Genomic DNA, 17500 nt, shown 5'->3' with positions numbered 1-17500 from the left:
GTGGTCAATTCGTGACACCACAAAAGCAGAAATAAGAGTTTTAGTAGTTTCAACTGGGATGCGTAAATATAACATCGGATCATGGTGTCTGAAAAGATACCCGACTGGCACAGCAGAATGTTAAATCTACCTGTCACAGTTACGGCAGGTGAGAATAGGACAAGAGGCAGACTGTGTTTTCTCATTTGTTAAGTTAGATAACTGGAAGCAAAGAAGCGAATTGTATTCCAGTTCACTCAGAGAAAAACAACGAAAACAAACAAATCCGGATTGTACAGGGTCATGGCCACAAGACCAGGGTTAATTGAATTTTATATGTATCAGATGTATACAGTAAGTTATGGGCGACAGTAGAGGCGAATCCGTTTATTGCACGCACGAAAAATACAATGACAAGAGCCTTCTTGGACTGAGTTTTTATTCGCATACTGGGGAAAATATGGGACTGAGGCAAGAAAAACACCACCAGTTAGTTTTCAGTAGGACACGTTGAGGCAGTCAGGTACGCTCACTATATGGGGTTCTCAACAGTGTCTTCTTCTCACACCATCTTCTTCCTCCTCTTCTTCGTCGGCTGCAACTCCCACGTTCACTCGTATATACACGAGTGGGCTTTTAGGAGTATGACCGTTTTTACCCCGCCGTGTAGGCAACCATACACCGTTTTCGGGGCTGTGCATGCTGGGTATGTTCTTGTTTCCATAGACCACCGAACGCTGACATGGATTACAGGATCTTTAACGTGCGTATTTGATCCTCTGCTTGCGTATACACACGAAGGGGTTTCAGGCACTAGCAGGTCTGCACACAGTAATGTTAACCTGGGAGATCGGACAAATCCCCACCCTTTACCCACCAGGCGCCGTTACCGAGATTCTTCTTCTTCTTTCTGTTACACGACCTGATTCCCTCGCATCTTTTAAATCTCGTCTCAAAACTCACCTTTTCCCTCAGCAATACGTTCAATTGTGGCAAGTCCACTTCCTTTGCGTTAGCTGTGCTTGACTATGTGTGTGTATATATGTATGTGTACATAACTACATGTGTGTGCGTGTGTTTATGTAAGTTTGTACCTGCCTATGTGCGCGTATGTGTTAGGGTAGCTGTTAGATACACATGTATGTTAAAATGTATGTATGCTGTGTGTGTGTGTGTGTGTAGTCACATTTTGGTGTGTGTATGTAACATAATGTTTTATGTTAACCAAACCGTTTTTGTAAAGCACCTGGAGCAGATTTCTGGATAGTGTGCTGTATAAGTATCCATTATTATTATTATTATTATTAACATCGAATTGCTGATGACTCTGTCGTGGTTCATGCATGCTGGGTATTTTCGTGTTTCCATAACCCACCGAACACTGACATGGGTTACAGGATCTTTAACGTGCGTGTATGATCTTCTGCGTGCGTATACACACGAAGGAGGTTCACGCACTAGCAGGTCTGCACATATGTTGACCTGGGAGATCGGAAAAATCTCCACCCTTTACCCACCAGGCGCTGTTACCGAGATTCGAACCCGGGACCGTCAGATTGAAAGTCCAGCGCTTTAACCACTCGGCTATTACGACCGTCTGCTCTTCACTAAGTAAGTAACCTCTGTTTTACCGTCGGTTCGCACAGAAAAACGTTCCGTGGAGAGCCATCGCCACCTCCATGCCAAACTACGCCATCATCGTCAGCAACATCACCAGTGACTGGGGGGCCTACACGCTCCTCACCAACATCCCCACCTACATCAATGAGGTCCTCAAGTTCGACATTGCATCGGTAAGAGAGAGACATGTTCGTGTGTGTGTTTTTGTGTGTTGATGTATAATGAGTGTGTGTGTGTGTGTGTGCCCCACCTACATCAATGAGGTCCTCAAGTTCGACATTGCATCGGTAAGAGACAGACATGTTCGTGTGTGTGTTGTGTGTTGATGTATAATGAGTGTGTGTGTGTGTGAGAGAGATGGAGAAACAGAGACAGAGAGAGTGTGTTTGTGTGTGCGTGTGTGATGGAGAGGGAGAGAGAGAGAGAGAGAGTGTGTGTGTGTGTGTGTGTGTGATGGAGAGGGGGAGAGAGAGTGTGTGTGTGTGTGTGTGCCCCACCTACATCAATGAGGTCCTCAAGTTCGACATTGCATCGGTAAGAGACAGACATGTTCGTGTGTGTGTGTGTTTGTGTGTTGATGTATAATGAGTGTGTGTGTGTGTGTGTGTGTGTGTGTGTTTGTGTGTGTGTGAGATGGAGAGACAGAGACAGAGAGAGTGTGTGTTTGTGTGTGTGTGTGTGTGATGGAGAGGGAGGGAGAGAGAGAGAGTGTGTGTGTGTGTGCCCCACCTACATCAATGAGGTCCTAAAATTCGACATTGTATCGGTAAGAGAGAGACCTGTTCGTGCGTGTGTTTGTGTGATGTATAATGAGTGTGTGTGTGTGATGGAGAGAGAGAGAGAGTGTATGTGTGTGTGTGTGTGTGTGCCTGCCCCACGTACATCAATGAGGCCCTCAAGTTCGACATTGCATCGGTAAGAGACAGACTAATTCGTGTGTGTGTGTGTATGTTTCTACTTACGGTGTGCCGTTTGTAATGTTTATAAAGAATATCATGTCTAACTGCGAGTTAGAACTGTCAGTTAAAGACACTGGATTCCCAGATTTCCCATGCAATGGATGTCAGTAGCTGTGGCGGGTTTGCCCGGTCTGTCTTGTCTCCGCCATGGATCGGAAGAACACTGATGACTGGGCTGGAACACAAGATTTTTGACTCGCTTGTGTAAACAAAGTGAGTCTATGTTTTAACCCGGTGTTCGGTTGTCTGTGTCTGTGTGTGTGTGTGTGTGTGTGTCCGTGGTAAACTTTAACATTTTCTCTGCAAATACTTTGTCAGCTGACACCAAATTTGGCATAAAAATAGGAAAAATTCAGTTCTTTCCAGTCATCTTGTTTAAAACAATATTGCACCTCTGGGATGGGCACAAAAAAATAAAAAAAGAAGCCTAATTATATGCAAACTGCATTTACTGTTATATTTATATTTTTAGTATTCTCTAAACTTGGCACTCTGACCTCTTATTCTGACACAACAAGAGGAGTCATTATTATCATTTTTTGTTACAACAGGAACTTCTTTTTCTAAGCATGGAATTTTTATTTATTTTGCAAACGTTTTTGGTGCAGATAGTAAAAAAGGGAAATTACTCTGTAATTAATGCTAGGGGAAGTAAAAAAGGGAAATTACTCTGTAATTAATGCTAGGGGACTTAATTTATCACAAGTGAGTCTTGAAGGCCTTGCCTCTCTTGTGTAATAATGCGATGATGATGACTATGATGACAATGATGACAGTGATGACGATGATGAATGTATGTTGTGCCCACCCAGAACGGCCTGGTGTCAGCTCTGCCATACATCGGGATGTGGGCCACTATGAACGTTTCTGGCTGGATGGCGGACATGATCCGCAAGAAGAAGCTGCTGGGCACGGGAGGCACCCGCAAACTGATGGACGCCTTCGGTAAGTCTGGTCTTCTTTTTTTTTCTTTTTTCTTTTGGTCCCGTCCTGGTCTTTAATAACATGAGTGGTTTGAGAATTGTGGAACAGTTCCTTTGAGATTGAGAATTGGTAGTCTGGTCTTTCATGACATTATCTCCCCCTGCAGGCAAGGTGGCGGCAGGGGCTCTGCTGATCGCCCTGGGGTACGTGGACTGCACCCAGCCCACCGTGGCCATCGCTCTCCTGGTGCTGGCCGTGTCCATCGCGGGCTTCCAGTACAGCGGCTTTCTGGTGAACCACGTGGACATCGCCCCGCAGTACGCGGGAGTCCTCTTCGGCATCTCCAACTCCATCGCCGCCGTCACCGGCTTCCTCTCGCCTGTCGTCGTGGGCATCATCACCGAGGAGGTGTGTTTGTGGGGGTGGTGGGGTGCGGGGTTGGGGGTGTTTGTGTGTGTGTGTGTGTGCGTGTGTGTGGTTGGGTGTGTGTGTGGTTGGGAGTGTGTGTGTGTGTGTGGTTGGGTGTGTGTGGTTGGGAGTGTGTGTGTGTTTGTGCGTGTGTGCGTGGGGTGTGGCTGTGTGTGTGTGGCTCTTTGTGTGTGTGTGTGTGTAAAAATGAAATCTCGGCTCATATCAGATATTAACAATAAGCTCACAGTTGAGCCAACACCAGAATGAGAGTTCTATGATCAGTGGTTTCTCTGCACTGCAATCGTTTTACAGATTAATCTTTTTTGAAGGACTATGGCTCTCAACCTTGGAGGCGATATTGCACTGGCTCTTAGTGCTGCAGCCCTGTTGGGCTAGCTTGGCGTTTGGAGACCACCCCAACGCCGACTGTCACTGTCCAAAAGCCTTCTTGGCCCAGGGAGAAGGGATGTAACTGGGGCAAGACACTCTTTGCAATAATCTGATTTTAGACCAGATAGTTGGGACAGTAGTTGCCTCCTGTGCTGTTACGGTCAGAGTCGGACACGACTATCGTACATGTGTGGGAGACAAATCAGCTACATCGTCAAATCGGCAGACTTGGTGAACGAATTCTTTGACACAAACCTGTGACATTGGGAGTGCGACAGGTGCCGGAAAGCCTGGTTGATGGGTCTTACGATTGATCGTTAGGCGTTGAAATAAGTACTGTTACCGATGATTTGTCAAGCATCAACATCAGTGTATGAAAATGCCAATGTGTTCCAGTATTATAAGAATGTGATGTACAATTCGATTCAGTAAATAAGACAGTCATGTGCAATGCGATTCCGTATATATAAGAATGACATGTCCTTAAACATTTCTTTCACTTTTGAGTTTTACAAAAACCGAAGTTTGTACACCATAGCATCACGTGACACATGTTTTTAAAAGTATTTAAACGTGCATGTCTCTAACGATTAAAAATAAAACTTGTTCGACATCGGTGTATGCGTGTTCTGAAAAGTATTCATCCATGCACATCTCAAACGATTAAAAAAAAAAACCCAACAACAACAAAAAAAACAACCTTTTTCAACAGCGGTATTATCACAAATCTGTTCCAGCACCAGACCAGAGCAGAATGGCAGGTAGTCTTCTACGTGGCGGCGGCCATCTACGTCTTCGGGGCCATCTTCTACGTCATCTTCGCTTCGGGAGTCCTGCAGCCCTGGGCTTCCACAGAGGCCACCATGAGCACCCTGGAAGTACAGGAACCGGTGCTGCTCAGCGTCACCAAGGATGGCCAGGTGGACGGCAACGGTGTTGGGGACAGGTTGATGAACCACGAAAAGGTTTAACGCTGGCTGGCAGGTCGCGCTGACATTGCATACGGGTTTAACGGTTAATTCTGTTCGCTGTCAGTGCATACAGGCTTCACGGTTATTTCTGGTTGGTGGATTTGCTGTCATTGCATACAGACTTAACATGGTTGATGCAACGATGTAGTTGACATGTTGATGAACGATGAAAAGGTTTAACATTGGCTGGTAGGTCGCTGTCAGTGCATACAGGATTAATTGTTAATTCAGGTTGATGGATTTGCTCTTCCTCCTCTATCTTAACCTAATACATAACATAAAAAAAGAAGAAGAAAAATCTGTCATCTATCACACACTTGGTACAGGTACATACTAATCAATGATGACAGAAAAGCTTCAATATCTAACAAACAACTCACACTAGGGCAACAGTAAACCCAGACAGATGTAGTCACTTGTCATACATGTTTAGAATGCATACATCAGAACACTAGAACATCAAAACAACCCTGGCACATGTACACAGACATTGAATATTCTTAAAAATGCATGCCTCAAGGCACACTGGGGCAATTGCTGCGCCAGACGATAGGGGAAAGAATGAAAGTGATTAGTTAAGGTGTGTGGGCGAAAGTGGTGCATGAAAGGTAAATATGAGTCTGTGGAAGAAGAAAAAGAAAAAATGTGGGGGGAAAAAAGAGGAGGATGGAGGGCCCCCGCCTCCCACACCCCCTGTCCCCACCCCCCCAAAAAAGTATGTGCCAGCGAGTATGTGCACGGTGTTTTTGCGTGCCCTAATGCTTTGTTTCGACTCCTGGGGCTTTTGTGGGTTTTTTTTTTTTTTAACAAGAATGAATTCAGTGCCGTTTTGACCCTTCGCTGAGGGTCGTTCACATGTCAATGAAAAGTGCAGTTGAGCAAATCCAGACTTTTTTCTCCTATGTGATGTTAGGACTTGCTCCTATGCACTTTATTTACTTAGCTATGCGCATATGTTTTATTTACTTACCTATGCGCATACAGTGATGATTTTCGTTTATTCGTGTGCAAGTTGGATGAAAACGTCAGGTGACCGCGTAACCTGCATTAAATGTGATGTACTTACGTAAAGAATGTGCATGTATGAGACGGTAGAACAGTATCGCTAGGCGGAAGGGGAGATAAGTGCTTGAGAAGCTGGGAGAATATTGACCAGTAGATTTACTGGTCGTCTTGCCCAGCAGTGAAATCGGCGTTGGATGATAGAAGCAGCGTAAAATATGATGGGTGTGGAAGAGCTGGGTAAAATTAAGAGTGGAAGAGTGCGTGATTGTGTGTGTATGGAAGGGGGGGCGGATTGGGGGGGTAGAAACAGGAAGTGTGACTTGCGACACACCCAGATTTGGGATGTGAAGACCGAAACAAAACGCATGTCCGAATACAGCCACGAAGCTGCAATCGGGTAAAAGTTTTGCGATTATGTTTGTCAGGTTGTTAAGTACCTTTAATACTTGAGGCCATGTTTAAATAGTCTCGACACCATTGATGAATATCATAATGTATAGATATTTTTTTGGTGTGTGTCTTCCAATGTATATAAAAGGGAGAGAGTTACTGTACAATTTCATGTTGATGGGCACTTTCACCTCTGTTCCCTGGCGCCTGAAAGGCTAAGGACGTAAACCCCTCCCCGTTTCAACTTGCCAGGCTATGTGGAAGCTGCAATATGTAGCCTAGAAATGAGTGTGTGGAGGAGGGGGGTAGAGGGGGTGCAGGGCAGTGTGTGTGTGTTGGGGCTCATGTACGTTTACTGTGCTTTCATATCTGTGAAACTGCATGTTTGATGCACATCTGTTATGCATATGTGTGCATGTTTTACATTTATTTGCTTATTTATCATCATTGTCTTTTTTTATTTATTTATTTTATTATTATTACTTTTTAAAAAATTATTGTTTATTTATTTATTTATGTACGTTTATAGTTGACTTCATCAAGTTTTTGCGCCTTATACATATTTGTAGTAGTAATTCTTTTTTTTTATGTATTTATCTATTATTTATTTACCCCCCTTTTTTTTTTTCCTCAAGGCCTGACTAAGCGCGTTGGGTTACGCTGCTGGTCAGGCATCTGCTTGGCAGATGTGGTGTAGCGTATATGGATTTGTCCGAACCCAGTGACGCCTCCTTGAGCTACTGAAAGTGAAACAGAAACAGTTATTGTGTCAACACTTGTGCATACACTTCGAGGAGAGAAAAGAAAATGGAACGAACTTGGTTGTGCAGCCCATGAACACAGATGGTTAATTGAAACAGATTTCATTTTTTTATAATCAAGTATTGCGAACCTGATTTCAGCATTCTTTCTCTTGATTCATTGCAAGTCAGTTGCATTCATTAGGTCGGTGCTTTCATGGATTCAGAATCTCACGTTTTGTTTTGAAGGTCATTTGCTACAAGCGGCAGTGTGAGAGAGAAAGGAGAAATTAACTTGAAGGAAGTGATTTGATTAGTTCAACTTAGTCGATATCTGTACTTGTCTCTTGAAAATCGGATAAATAAGCAAGTGTTATTGGGCTAGAATCTTCAAATACGTTTTAGTTGTGGCCCCGCTACTGTGTTCAGACATCCATCACCACGTAGACGTAAAAATATCATGCACAAATTCATTCCGACGTGTGGGTTTCTTTGTACTCTGTTAACCATTGGTTGTTACAGCTAAATGTTGATTTTGTTCAACAGTTTCGAGCCAGGGCACTCTGAGCATCGAACACAGCAGGGGTAAGCCTGTTATCATGGAGTCGAGTATGATGTGCGTGTGCGAGAGTAAGATGTTGCCATGCAGGGGGGGGGGGGAGGGTTGTGTGTTCACTTCCCGCTATATTTAACTCGCTCAGTACGGCCAGTCCTCTCTTCTCCTCTACACAGACCCCTCGGATGTCCAGTGGGTGTCTGAATGACCCAACCTTTAGCTTCCGTCGTCAAAATTGTGGCATTCCTTGTCAACATTCATGTCTTTAGTATAAGAGCCTTCCGCTTGCAATATAAGTAGCTCTTAGCAATTGCTTGGCGCTTTGTTTTGTTCTTCTCGGCTATAAAACTCTTCGTGTCACAATGTGGTTTCATGGATGATTACTTACCTTTTTATTCAAATAATCTGTTTGCGCCAACGTGAGTTTTCTTCCAGTTTCCTCCCTGATGTTCTAACTGGTCCATTCATCCATGTGTGCGAGAAAATGTGATTATTGGGTGCTTTTACCGCAGTTTCAGAGGAAGTTACCAGGTGGCATGGAACTTGAAATTATGTGCCATGTAACTCAACTTCGTTTCATGTTTGTCTTGTTGGTTCAGAGCCCTGATCGAGCGCGCCGATTTTTTTTTTTTTCCCCCCCCACGGCATTATCTGATATTCCTTACGGTTGTTGACATCCATACGTGCTCCACACAAACTTTATACAGGACACATGGTACGTATGGCATTGTCAAGTCGTTTATCGCGACGATTGGTCAGTGCCCTGCTCAAAGCAACCTCACTGTTCATTGTATTCGTTCTACATGGGTATTCACTTACCGCCGCTGCCATATAAAAGCCATGTATATAGAACTCTTTGTGCGTTGCATATTAACCGGTGTGGGAATAGAATGTTTGTGAATCACCTTAGATTTAAACAGTCGATATATTTTTTGCTTGCCATCATATATATTATATATGTTTTCTTTTTTTCCTGTGACTTCCCCGGTAAATGGATTATTTTGGGGAGCTTGCGTGTGCAAAACTGTTGATGTATTCATCCAGAATGTGTGATGGTTGTTAACTTGAGAATTTCTGGTGGTTTCTAGAAACGAAATCAACATGTGACGGAAGTGTATGAAGATTGTGTGTCATCATGAAATATTTATGAAAGTCCAGTCATATAACGCACTGTATCTCTTGTTTGCTTTATCTTCCAAACGTTCAGGTGGTTGTTGAGGCTTACGCATTTATTGTATGATTGAAGCACAGCTTCTCTTATTTGCCTTTTGATCTTGTTAGTTAGCGGATTGGGTCTGTTGCCATGGATACGATTTGAGATGAAATGCTGTACAGTGAAAATAAAGCGGTAGATTAAAATAAGCGTGTGTGTATATGTTTGTGTGTGTCGATTTTGTGTGTCTTTTTATTTGTGTGTGGTTGACCCCGTTTCCCATTCCTGTCGTGGTTATACACACAAATCATTTCAAGAAACACCAGGTTCAAACCACAGCCTATTCGAGAAACACGGTTAAAATGCACACTGTTAGTAAGACCAGTCCAACTGCATCGAGCATTATTCTGTCGGAAAGATGTGAGAAAGTAAGTATTGTGTCATATCGGGTGTCCCCCTAAAAGTGAACCGCTTTTTGACAAGTAATCTCTCAGTGATAAAGAAACCGAATTCATTGACAATTTTTTACACAGTAACCTTAGGGTATCATCAACAAAGTCCTGACTGTAACCCAGTGGATTATGCCATATGGGACTCTCTGAAGGAGAAAGTTTAACGGGGAGTGAGAGACAAATTATTGACCAAGCAGACGGGCGCAGTAGCCGAGTGGTTAAAGCGTTGGACTGTCAATATGAGGATCCCGGGTTCGAATCACGGTGACGGCGCCTGGTGGGAAAAGGGTGGAGATTTTTACGATCTCCAAGGTCAACATATGTGCAGACCTGCTAGTGCCTGAACCCCCTTCGTGTGTATATGCAAGCAGAAGATTAAATACGCACGCTAAAGATTGTGTAATCCATGTCAGCGTTCGGTGGGTTATGGAAACAAGAACACACCCAGCATGCACACCCCCGAAAACGGAGTATGGCTGCCTACATGGCGGGGTAAAAACGGTCATACACGTAAAAGCCCACTCGTGTGCATACGAGTGAACGCAGAAGAAGAAGAACTGACCGAGCAGGCGTTAAAGGACAGGATAATTATGTCACGGAAGGATAATATCGGTGGAAGAAATACGTAAAAGCATTTCTGCGTGGAACGGCCGGCTTCGTTTAGTCGTGGAGGAAGATGGAGGCCACACTGAGCATAAACTGAAATAAGTGAGTTTTCCTCTGATATTGGATATTTTGACATGTTGTTTTGATTTTGACAATACTCGCATAATCTGCGTTCGAACCTTTAGATATTTTGCAGAATTGTTGATGATACCCTAAGGTTACTGTGTGAAGATTTTCAGTGAATTCGGTTTCTCTATCACTGAGAAAATACTTGTCCAAAAGCGGTTCACTTTTTTGGGGATACCCGATATATGATTGTATATCTCAAACAACACCAACAACAACACAGCAAGTGTGGTGTAAAACTTACTGTGTATAACACAGGTCAATAAACAAAAAGAATTGCAAACACACCCTAGGTTGAATTGAATTTCTCAAAAATGTTACTGAAGTAAAAAAAGAAGAAAAGATGAATACGTATATAATTCAAACATGTTAGACTGTATCTTCAAAAAAAAAAAAAAAAAAAAAAAAGAAAGAAAGGCGACCACGTATTATTCGAAACCGCAACAATGTGACTCTCAAAGAAACAGACACAAAAGAACACCTCCCCCCCCCCCCCCCCCCCCACACACACACACCACACTCCACCCCACGAAGAAAAGAAAAAAAAAAAAGAATCACAAATTCCGAAAACACTGACACATAAGCCTTTAGAGCCCACCTCCTCCAAAACCCCACACCCCTCATTCTCTCCCCCTCCACACACACACCCTTCCCGTCCACCCCCCACCCCCCATTCCCTGCCCCCCACCCTACCCTCCCCTCCCCAGCCCCCTAACCACACGCCCCACCATCACACGCCACCCCCAGCAAGACCTGGCCTGTCCTGTGCGTGGTGTTGTTGCCATGTCGTCATGGTCACACGCCTCAGGAGGTGCTCCTTTTGATCACCAAGAAGAACGTGGTACCTGCTCCCCCTGCTGATCCTACCACCAGCATGGCTACACCTAGGCCCGCGAGAGCGCCTGCAATAATAATAATAATAATAATAACAATAACAATAATAATAACAATAATAATAATAACAACAACAACATTGTATTGGTCAGACGGAGAGTTTCAGTTTCTTTAAGGAGGTGTCAGTTTCAGTTTCCGTTACTTCGAGGAGATTTCGGTTTCAGTTCCTGCAAGGTTTCTTCAAGGAGGTGTCAGTTTCAGTTTCTTCAAGGTGTCAGTTTCAGTTTCGTCAAGGAGGTGTCAGTTTCAGTTTCTTCAAGGTGTCAGTTTCGGTTTCAGTTTCGTCAAGGTGGTGTCAGTTTCAGTTTCTTCAAAGAGGTGTCAGTTTCAGTTTTTTTCAAGAGGTGTCAGTTTCAATGTCTTCAAAGAGGTGTCAGTTTCAGTTTTTTCAAGAGGTGTCAGTTTCAGTGTCTTCAAAGAGGTGTCAGTTTCAGTTTTTTCAAGAGGTGTCAGTTTCAGTTTCTTCAAGGAGGTGTCGGTTTCAGTTTCAGTTTGTTTAAGGAGGTGTCCGTTTCAGTTTCCTCAAGGTGGTGTCAGTTTCAGTTTCCTCAAGGTGGTGTCAGTTTCAGTTTCTTCAAAGAGGTGTCGGTGTCAGTTTCTTCAAGGGGTGTCTTGAGAGTGTTGTTCTCTGGCTAAAATTATGTAGAAGAAATCCACTCTGATAAGGACATACATATATGTGCATGCACTCAAGGCCTAATAAGCGCGTTGGGTTATGCTGCTGGTCAGGGAAATCTGCCTGGCAGATGTGGTGTGACCTATGACATGGATTTGTCCGAACGCAGTGACGCCTCCTTGAGAAACTAAAACTGACACCTCCTTGAGAAACTAAAACTGACACCTCCTTGAGAAACTAAAACTGAAACCTTGAATAACTGAAACTGACACCTCTTTGAAGAAACTGAAACTGACACCTCCTTGAGAAACTGAAACCTCTTTGAAGAAACTGAAACTGACACTTCCTTGAGAAACTAAAACCTTGAATAACTGAAACTGACACCTCTTTGAAGAAACTGAAACTGACACCTCCTTGAGATACTGAAACTGACACCTCCTTGAGAAACTGACACCTCTTTGAAGAAACTGAAACTGACACTTCCTTGAAGAAATTGAAACTTCCTTGAGAAACTAAAACTGAAACCTTGAATAACTGAAACTGCCACCTCTTTGAAGAAACTGAAACCTCCTTGAGAAACTGAAACTGGCACCTCTTTGAAGAAACTGAAACTGACACCTCTTTGAAGAAACTAAAACTGGCACCTCTTTGAAGAAACTGAAACTGACACCTCCTTGAAGAAACTGAAACTGAAACTGACACCTCTTTGAAGAAACTGAAACTGACACCGTCAGGGTTCGAATCGAATCCCGCTCTGGCCATGAGTTATTTTCCAGTGCGATACGTCAGTTCTGCACACGGGACCTCGGGTTTATCGTCTCATCCGAATGACCAGACGCTCAGTTATTTTCCATTCAAACTTCGGAGCAAGGGCAAGAGCGGGATTCGATTCGAACCCTGACGGGCGCAAAAGCCGAACGGTTAAAGTGTTGGCCTTTCAATCTGAGGGTCCCGGGTTCGAATCTCGGTAACGGCGCCTGGTAGGTAAAGGGTGGAGAATTTTCCTATCTCCCAGGTCAACATATGTGCAGACCAGCTAGTGCCTGAACCCCCTTTGTGTGTATACGCATGCAGAAGATCAAACACGCACGTTAAATATCCTGTAATCCATGTCAGCGTTTCGGTGGGCTATGGAAACAAGAACATACCCAGCATGCACACCCCCGAAAACGGAGTATGGCTGCCTAATGGCGGGGGTAAAAACAGTCATACACGTAGAAGCCCACTCGTGTACATGCGAGTGAACGTGGGAGCTGGGACCCACGAACGCAGAAGAAGAAGAAGAAGATTCGAACCCACATCCCCGCGGACTCTATAATTTTGGCAGCTGAGTGTCTTATCCATTCTGCCACCTTTCTCCCAGTGGAAGGTGTCCAAGTGTGCGGACTAACCCATGATATGTGGAGTGATGGCCTAGAGGTAACACGTCCGCCTAGGAAGCGAGAGAATCTGAGCGCGCTGGTTCGAATCAGCGCCAATATTTCCCTCCCCCTCCACTAGACCTTGAGTGGTGGTCTGGAGCCTAGTCATTCGGATGAGATGATAAACCGAGGTCCCGAGGCTAATCGCAAGCCACGTATTCAAGACATCCGCAACAAACTCATCTCATGCGAGAACAAAAACCAGGACGTTTCTTCTGCTTAGTAACAATGTGTAACACATTTTACCGTTTTACACAATTGATGACATGCATGCACACAAAAAAAAGCACAACAAATTTCAAAGCTCTCGCAAGCGTGCACACACACACACACACACGCACACGCACACGCACACGCAGGCACGCAACCCACATGCCCCCCCCCCCCCCCAGTCCCCTCTCTCTCTCTCTCTCTCACACACACACACGTGCTCATGCACGCCCACACAACTGCTGGTTTGTCATCTGTAGTTTTACTGACCTGCAGCATATCCTGTGTCGGCCGCAGTGTGCATCGGCACGATAGTCTGAAATACACCAGAAAAGTCACTCACAATGTTACACTATCCAACAATACGTTTTCAATTAATAAAAGACAAAATATTAATCATTTACAGCAAATCAAAACAATGACGCACGTCCAGTATAATCTTATGCTTTGTTTCAACCTGAGAATGTCAACATGTACACATTTGTTTTTTAACCTGAGAATGTCCAGATGTACGCAATTGTTTAATCTGGGAAAGTCAAGATGTACACATTATTTTGATGTACACACTGTTTAATCCGAGAATCTCAAGATATGCACAGTCTTTAACCAGAAAATGTCAAGATGTACACATTATTTAACTTGAAAATGTCAATATGTGCACTTTGTTAAACCTCAGAATGTCCAGCTGTACACATTGTTTCACCTGAGACCGTCAATGTGCATACTTTGCTGAACCTGAGAATGTCAAGATGTGCACATTGTTCTACACGAGAATGTCAAGATGTACACTTTGTCCAACCCGAGAATACCAAGATGTTCACATTGAGAATGTCAACATTTGCACATTGTTTCGATGTATACATTGTTTAACCCGATAATGGCAAGATGTAAACACTGTTTAACCGGAAATTGTCAAGATGTATACACAGTTTAACCCCAGAATGTAAAGATGTATACATTGTCTAACCCAAGAATGTCAAAATGTACACATTGTTTAACCCGAGAGACTGAATATGTGCACTTTGTTAAACACGAGAATGCTAAGATGTACACATTATTTAACCTGCAAAATGTCCAGATTCATACATTGTTAAACCTATAAATGTCAATATGTACACTTTGTTTAACCTGAGAAATGTCAAGGAGTACACACTGCTTAACCTGGAAACGTCAAGCTGCACATTGTTTGGATGTATACATTGTTTAACCCGAGAAAGTCAAGATGTACATATTGTTCAACACAGGAATGTCAGGATGTACACTCTGTGTAACCCGAGAATGTCCAGATGTACACATTGTATAACCCCAGAATGTCCAGATGGACACATTGTCCAACCCCTGAATGTTCAGATGTACACACTGTCTAAACCGACAATGTCAATATATACATACTGTCTAACACGAGAATGTCCAGATGTACACACTGTCTAACCCGAGAATGTCCAGATATACACACTGTCTAACCTGACAATGTCAATATATACATACTTTCTAACACGAGAATGTCCAGATGTACACATTGTCTTACCCGACAATGGCCAGATGTACACACTGTCTAATCCGAGAATGCCCAGATGTACACACTGTCTAACCCAACAATTTCCAGATGTACACACTGTCTAATCCGAGAATGTCCAGATGTACACACTGTCTAACCCGACAATGTCCAGATGTACGCACTGTCTAATCCGAGAATGGCCAAATGTACACACTGTCTAACCCGATAATGGCCAGATGTACACACTGTCTAACCCGACAATGGCCAGATGTACACACTGTCTAACCCGATAATGGCCAGATGTACACACTGTCTAACCCGATAATGGCCAGATGTACACACTGTCTAACCCGACAATGCCCAGATGTACACACTGTCTAACCCGACAATGGCCAAATGTACACACTGTCTAATCCGAGAATACCCAGACGTACACACTGTCTAACCCCACAATGCCCAGATGTACACACTGTTTAACCCCAGAATGTCCAGATGTACACACTGTTTAACCCCAGAATGTCCAGATGTACATACTGTCTAACCCCAGAATGTCCAGATGTACACACTGTCTAACCCGACAATGGCCAGATGTACACACGGTATAACCCGAGAATGTCCAGATGTACACACTGTCTAACCCGAGAATGTCTAGATGTACTCGCTGTCTAACCCCAGAATGTCTAGATGTACACATTGTTTAACCACAGAATGTCCAGATGTACATTGTTTAACCCGAGAATGTCCAGATGTACACACTGTCTAACCCGAGAATGCCCAGATGTACACACTGTCTAACCCAACAATTTCCAGATGTACACACTGTCTAATCCGAGAATGTCCAGATGTACACACTGTCTAACCCGACAATGTCCAGATGTACGCACTGTCTAACCCCAGAATGTCCAGATGTACACACTGTCTAACCCGACAATGTCCAGATGTACACACTGTCTAACCCGACAATGTCAAGATGTACACACTGTCTAACCCCAGAATGTCCAGATGTACACACCGTCTAACCCCAGAACGTCCAGATGTACACACTGTCTAACGCGAGAATGTCCAGATGTACACACTGTCTAACCCGACAATGTCCAGATGTACACACTGTCTAACCCCACAATGCCCAGATGTACACACTGTCTAACCCGACAATGGCCAGATGTACACACTGTGTAATCCGAGAATATCCAGATGTACACACTGTCTAATCCGAGAATGTCCAGATGTACACACTGTCTAACCCCAGAATGTCCAGATGTACACACTGTTTAACCCCAGAATGTCCAGATGTACATACTGTCTAACCCGAGAATGTCCAGATGTACACACTGTCTAACCTAACAATGTCCAGATTTACACACTGTCTAATCCCAGAATGTACAGATGTACACACTGTCTAACCCGACAATGGCCAGATGTACACACGGTATAACCCGAGAATGTCCAGATGTACACACTGTCTAACCCGAGAATGTCTAGATGTACACACTGTCTAACCCCAGAATGTCTAGATGTACACATTGTTTAACCACAGAATGTCCAGATGTACATTGTTTAACCCGAGAATGTCCAGATGTACACACTGTCTAACCCCAGAATGTCCAGATGTACACACTGTCTAACCCGAGAATGTCCAGATGTACACACTGTCTAACCCCAGAATGTCCAGATGTACACACTGTCTAACCCGAGAATGTCCAGATGTACACACTGTCTAACCCGACAATGTCCAGATGTACGCACTGTCTAACCCCAGAATGTCCAGATGTACACACTGTCTAACCCCAGAATGTCCAGATGTACACACTGTCTAACCCCAGAATGTCCAGATGTACACACCGTCTAACCCCAGAACGTCCAGATGTACACACTGTCTAACGCGAGAATGTCCAGATGTACACACTGTCTAACCCGAGAATGTCCAGATGTACACACCGTCTAACCCCAGAATGTCCAGATGTACACACTGTCTAAGCCCAAAATGTCCAGATGTACACACCGTCTGACCGGAGAATGTCCAGATGTACACACTGTCTAACCCCAGAATGTTCAGATGTACACACCGTCTAACCCCAGAATGTCAAGATGTACACACTTTCTAAGCCCAAAATGTCCAGATGTACTCACCGTCTAACCGGAGAATGTTCAGATTACACACTGTCTAACCGGAAAATGTCCAGATGTACACACCGTCTAACCGGAAAATGTCCAGATGTACACACCGTCTAACCCCAGAATGTCCAGATGCACACACTGTCTAACCCCAGAATGTCCGGATGTACACACTGTCTAACCCCAGAATGTCTAGATGTACACACTGTCTAACCCGAGAATGCTCAGATGTACACACTGTCTAACCCCAGAATGTCTAGATGTACACACTGTCTAACCGGAGAATGTTCAGATGTACACACTGTCTAACCCCAGAATGTCCAGATGTACACACGTCTAACCGGAGAATGTTCAGATGTACACACTGTCTAACCCCAGAATATCCAGATGTACACACTGTCTAACCGGAGAATGTTCAGATGTACACAGTCTCACCCCAGAATATCCAGATGTACACACTGTCT

General features: G+C 44.0%; 2 protein-coding genes across 9 annotated transcripts in view; one reads left to right on the top strand and one right to left on the bottom strand.

Moving 5' to 3' along the window:
- LOC143293860 (sialin-like) overlaps positions 1-8032 on the top strand; it is a 71381-nt gene extending 63349 nt beyond the window's left edge. For 7 of the 8 annotated variants that reach the window (XM_076605164.1, XM_076605161.1, XM_076605165.1 and 4 more), the window contains 4 exons: positions 1626-1772; positions 3371-3503; positions 3649-3890; positions 5021-8032. In XM_076605164.1, coding sequence (XP_076461279.1) covers positions 1626-1772; positions 3371-3503; positions 3649-3890; positions 5021-5254 — 756 coding nt within the window. In that variant the 3' untranslated portion in view covers positions 5255-8032. The remainder of the gene's footprint in view (positions 1-1625; positions 1773-3370; positions 3504-3648; positions 3891-5020) is intronic. The other variant, XM_076605162.1, reaches the window with a different exon arrangement.
- Positions 8033-11038: 3006 nt separating this feature from the next.
- LOC143294212 (uncharacterized) overlaps positions 11039-17500 on the bottom strand; it is a 33520-nt gene continuing 27058 nt past the window's right edge. The window contains exons 14-15 of the mRNA XM_076605643.1: positions 13694-13739; positions 11039-11184 (exon numbers count right to left, since the gene is read on the bottom strand). Coding sequence (XP_076461758.1) covers positions 11087-11184; positions 13694-13739 — 144 coding nt within the window. The 3' untranslated portion in view covers positions 11039-11086. The remainder of the gene's footprint in view (positions 11185-13693; positions 13740-17500) is intronic.

This window comes from Babylonia areolata, chromosome 19 (genome assembly GCF_041734735.1).
Source record: "Babylonia areolata isolate BAREFJ2019XMU chromosome 19, ASM4173473v1, whole genome shotgun sequence".
Classification (NCBI taxonomy): Eukaryota; Metazoa; Mollusca; class Gastropoda; order Neogastropoda; family Buccinidae; genus Babylonia; species Babylonia areolata.
The sequence above is the reverse complement of the archived record's forward strand: the minus strand, read 5'-3'. Positions and strand labels throughout refer to the sequence as shown.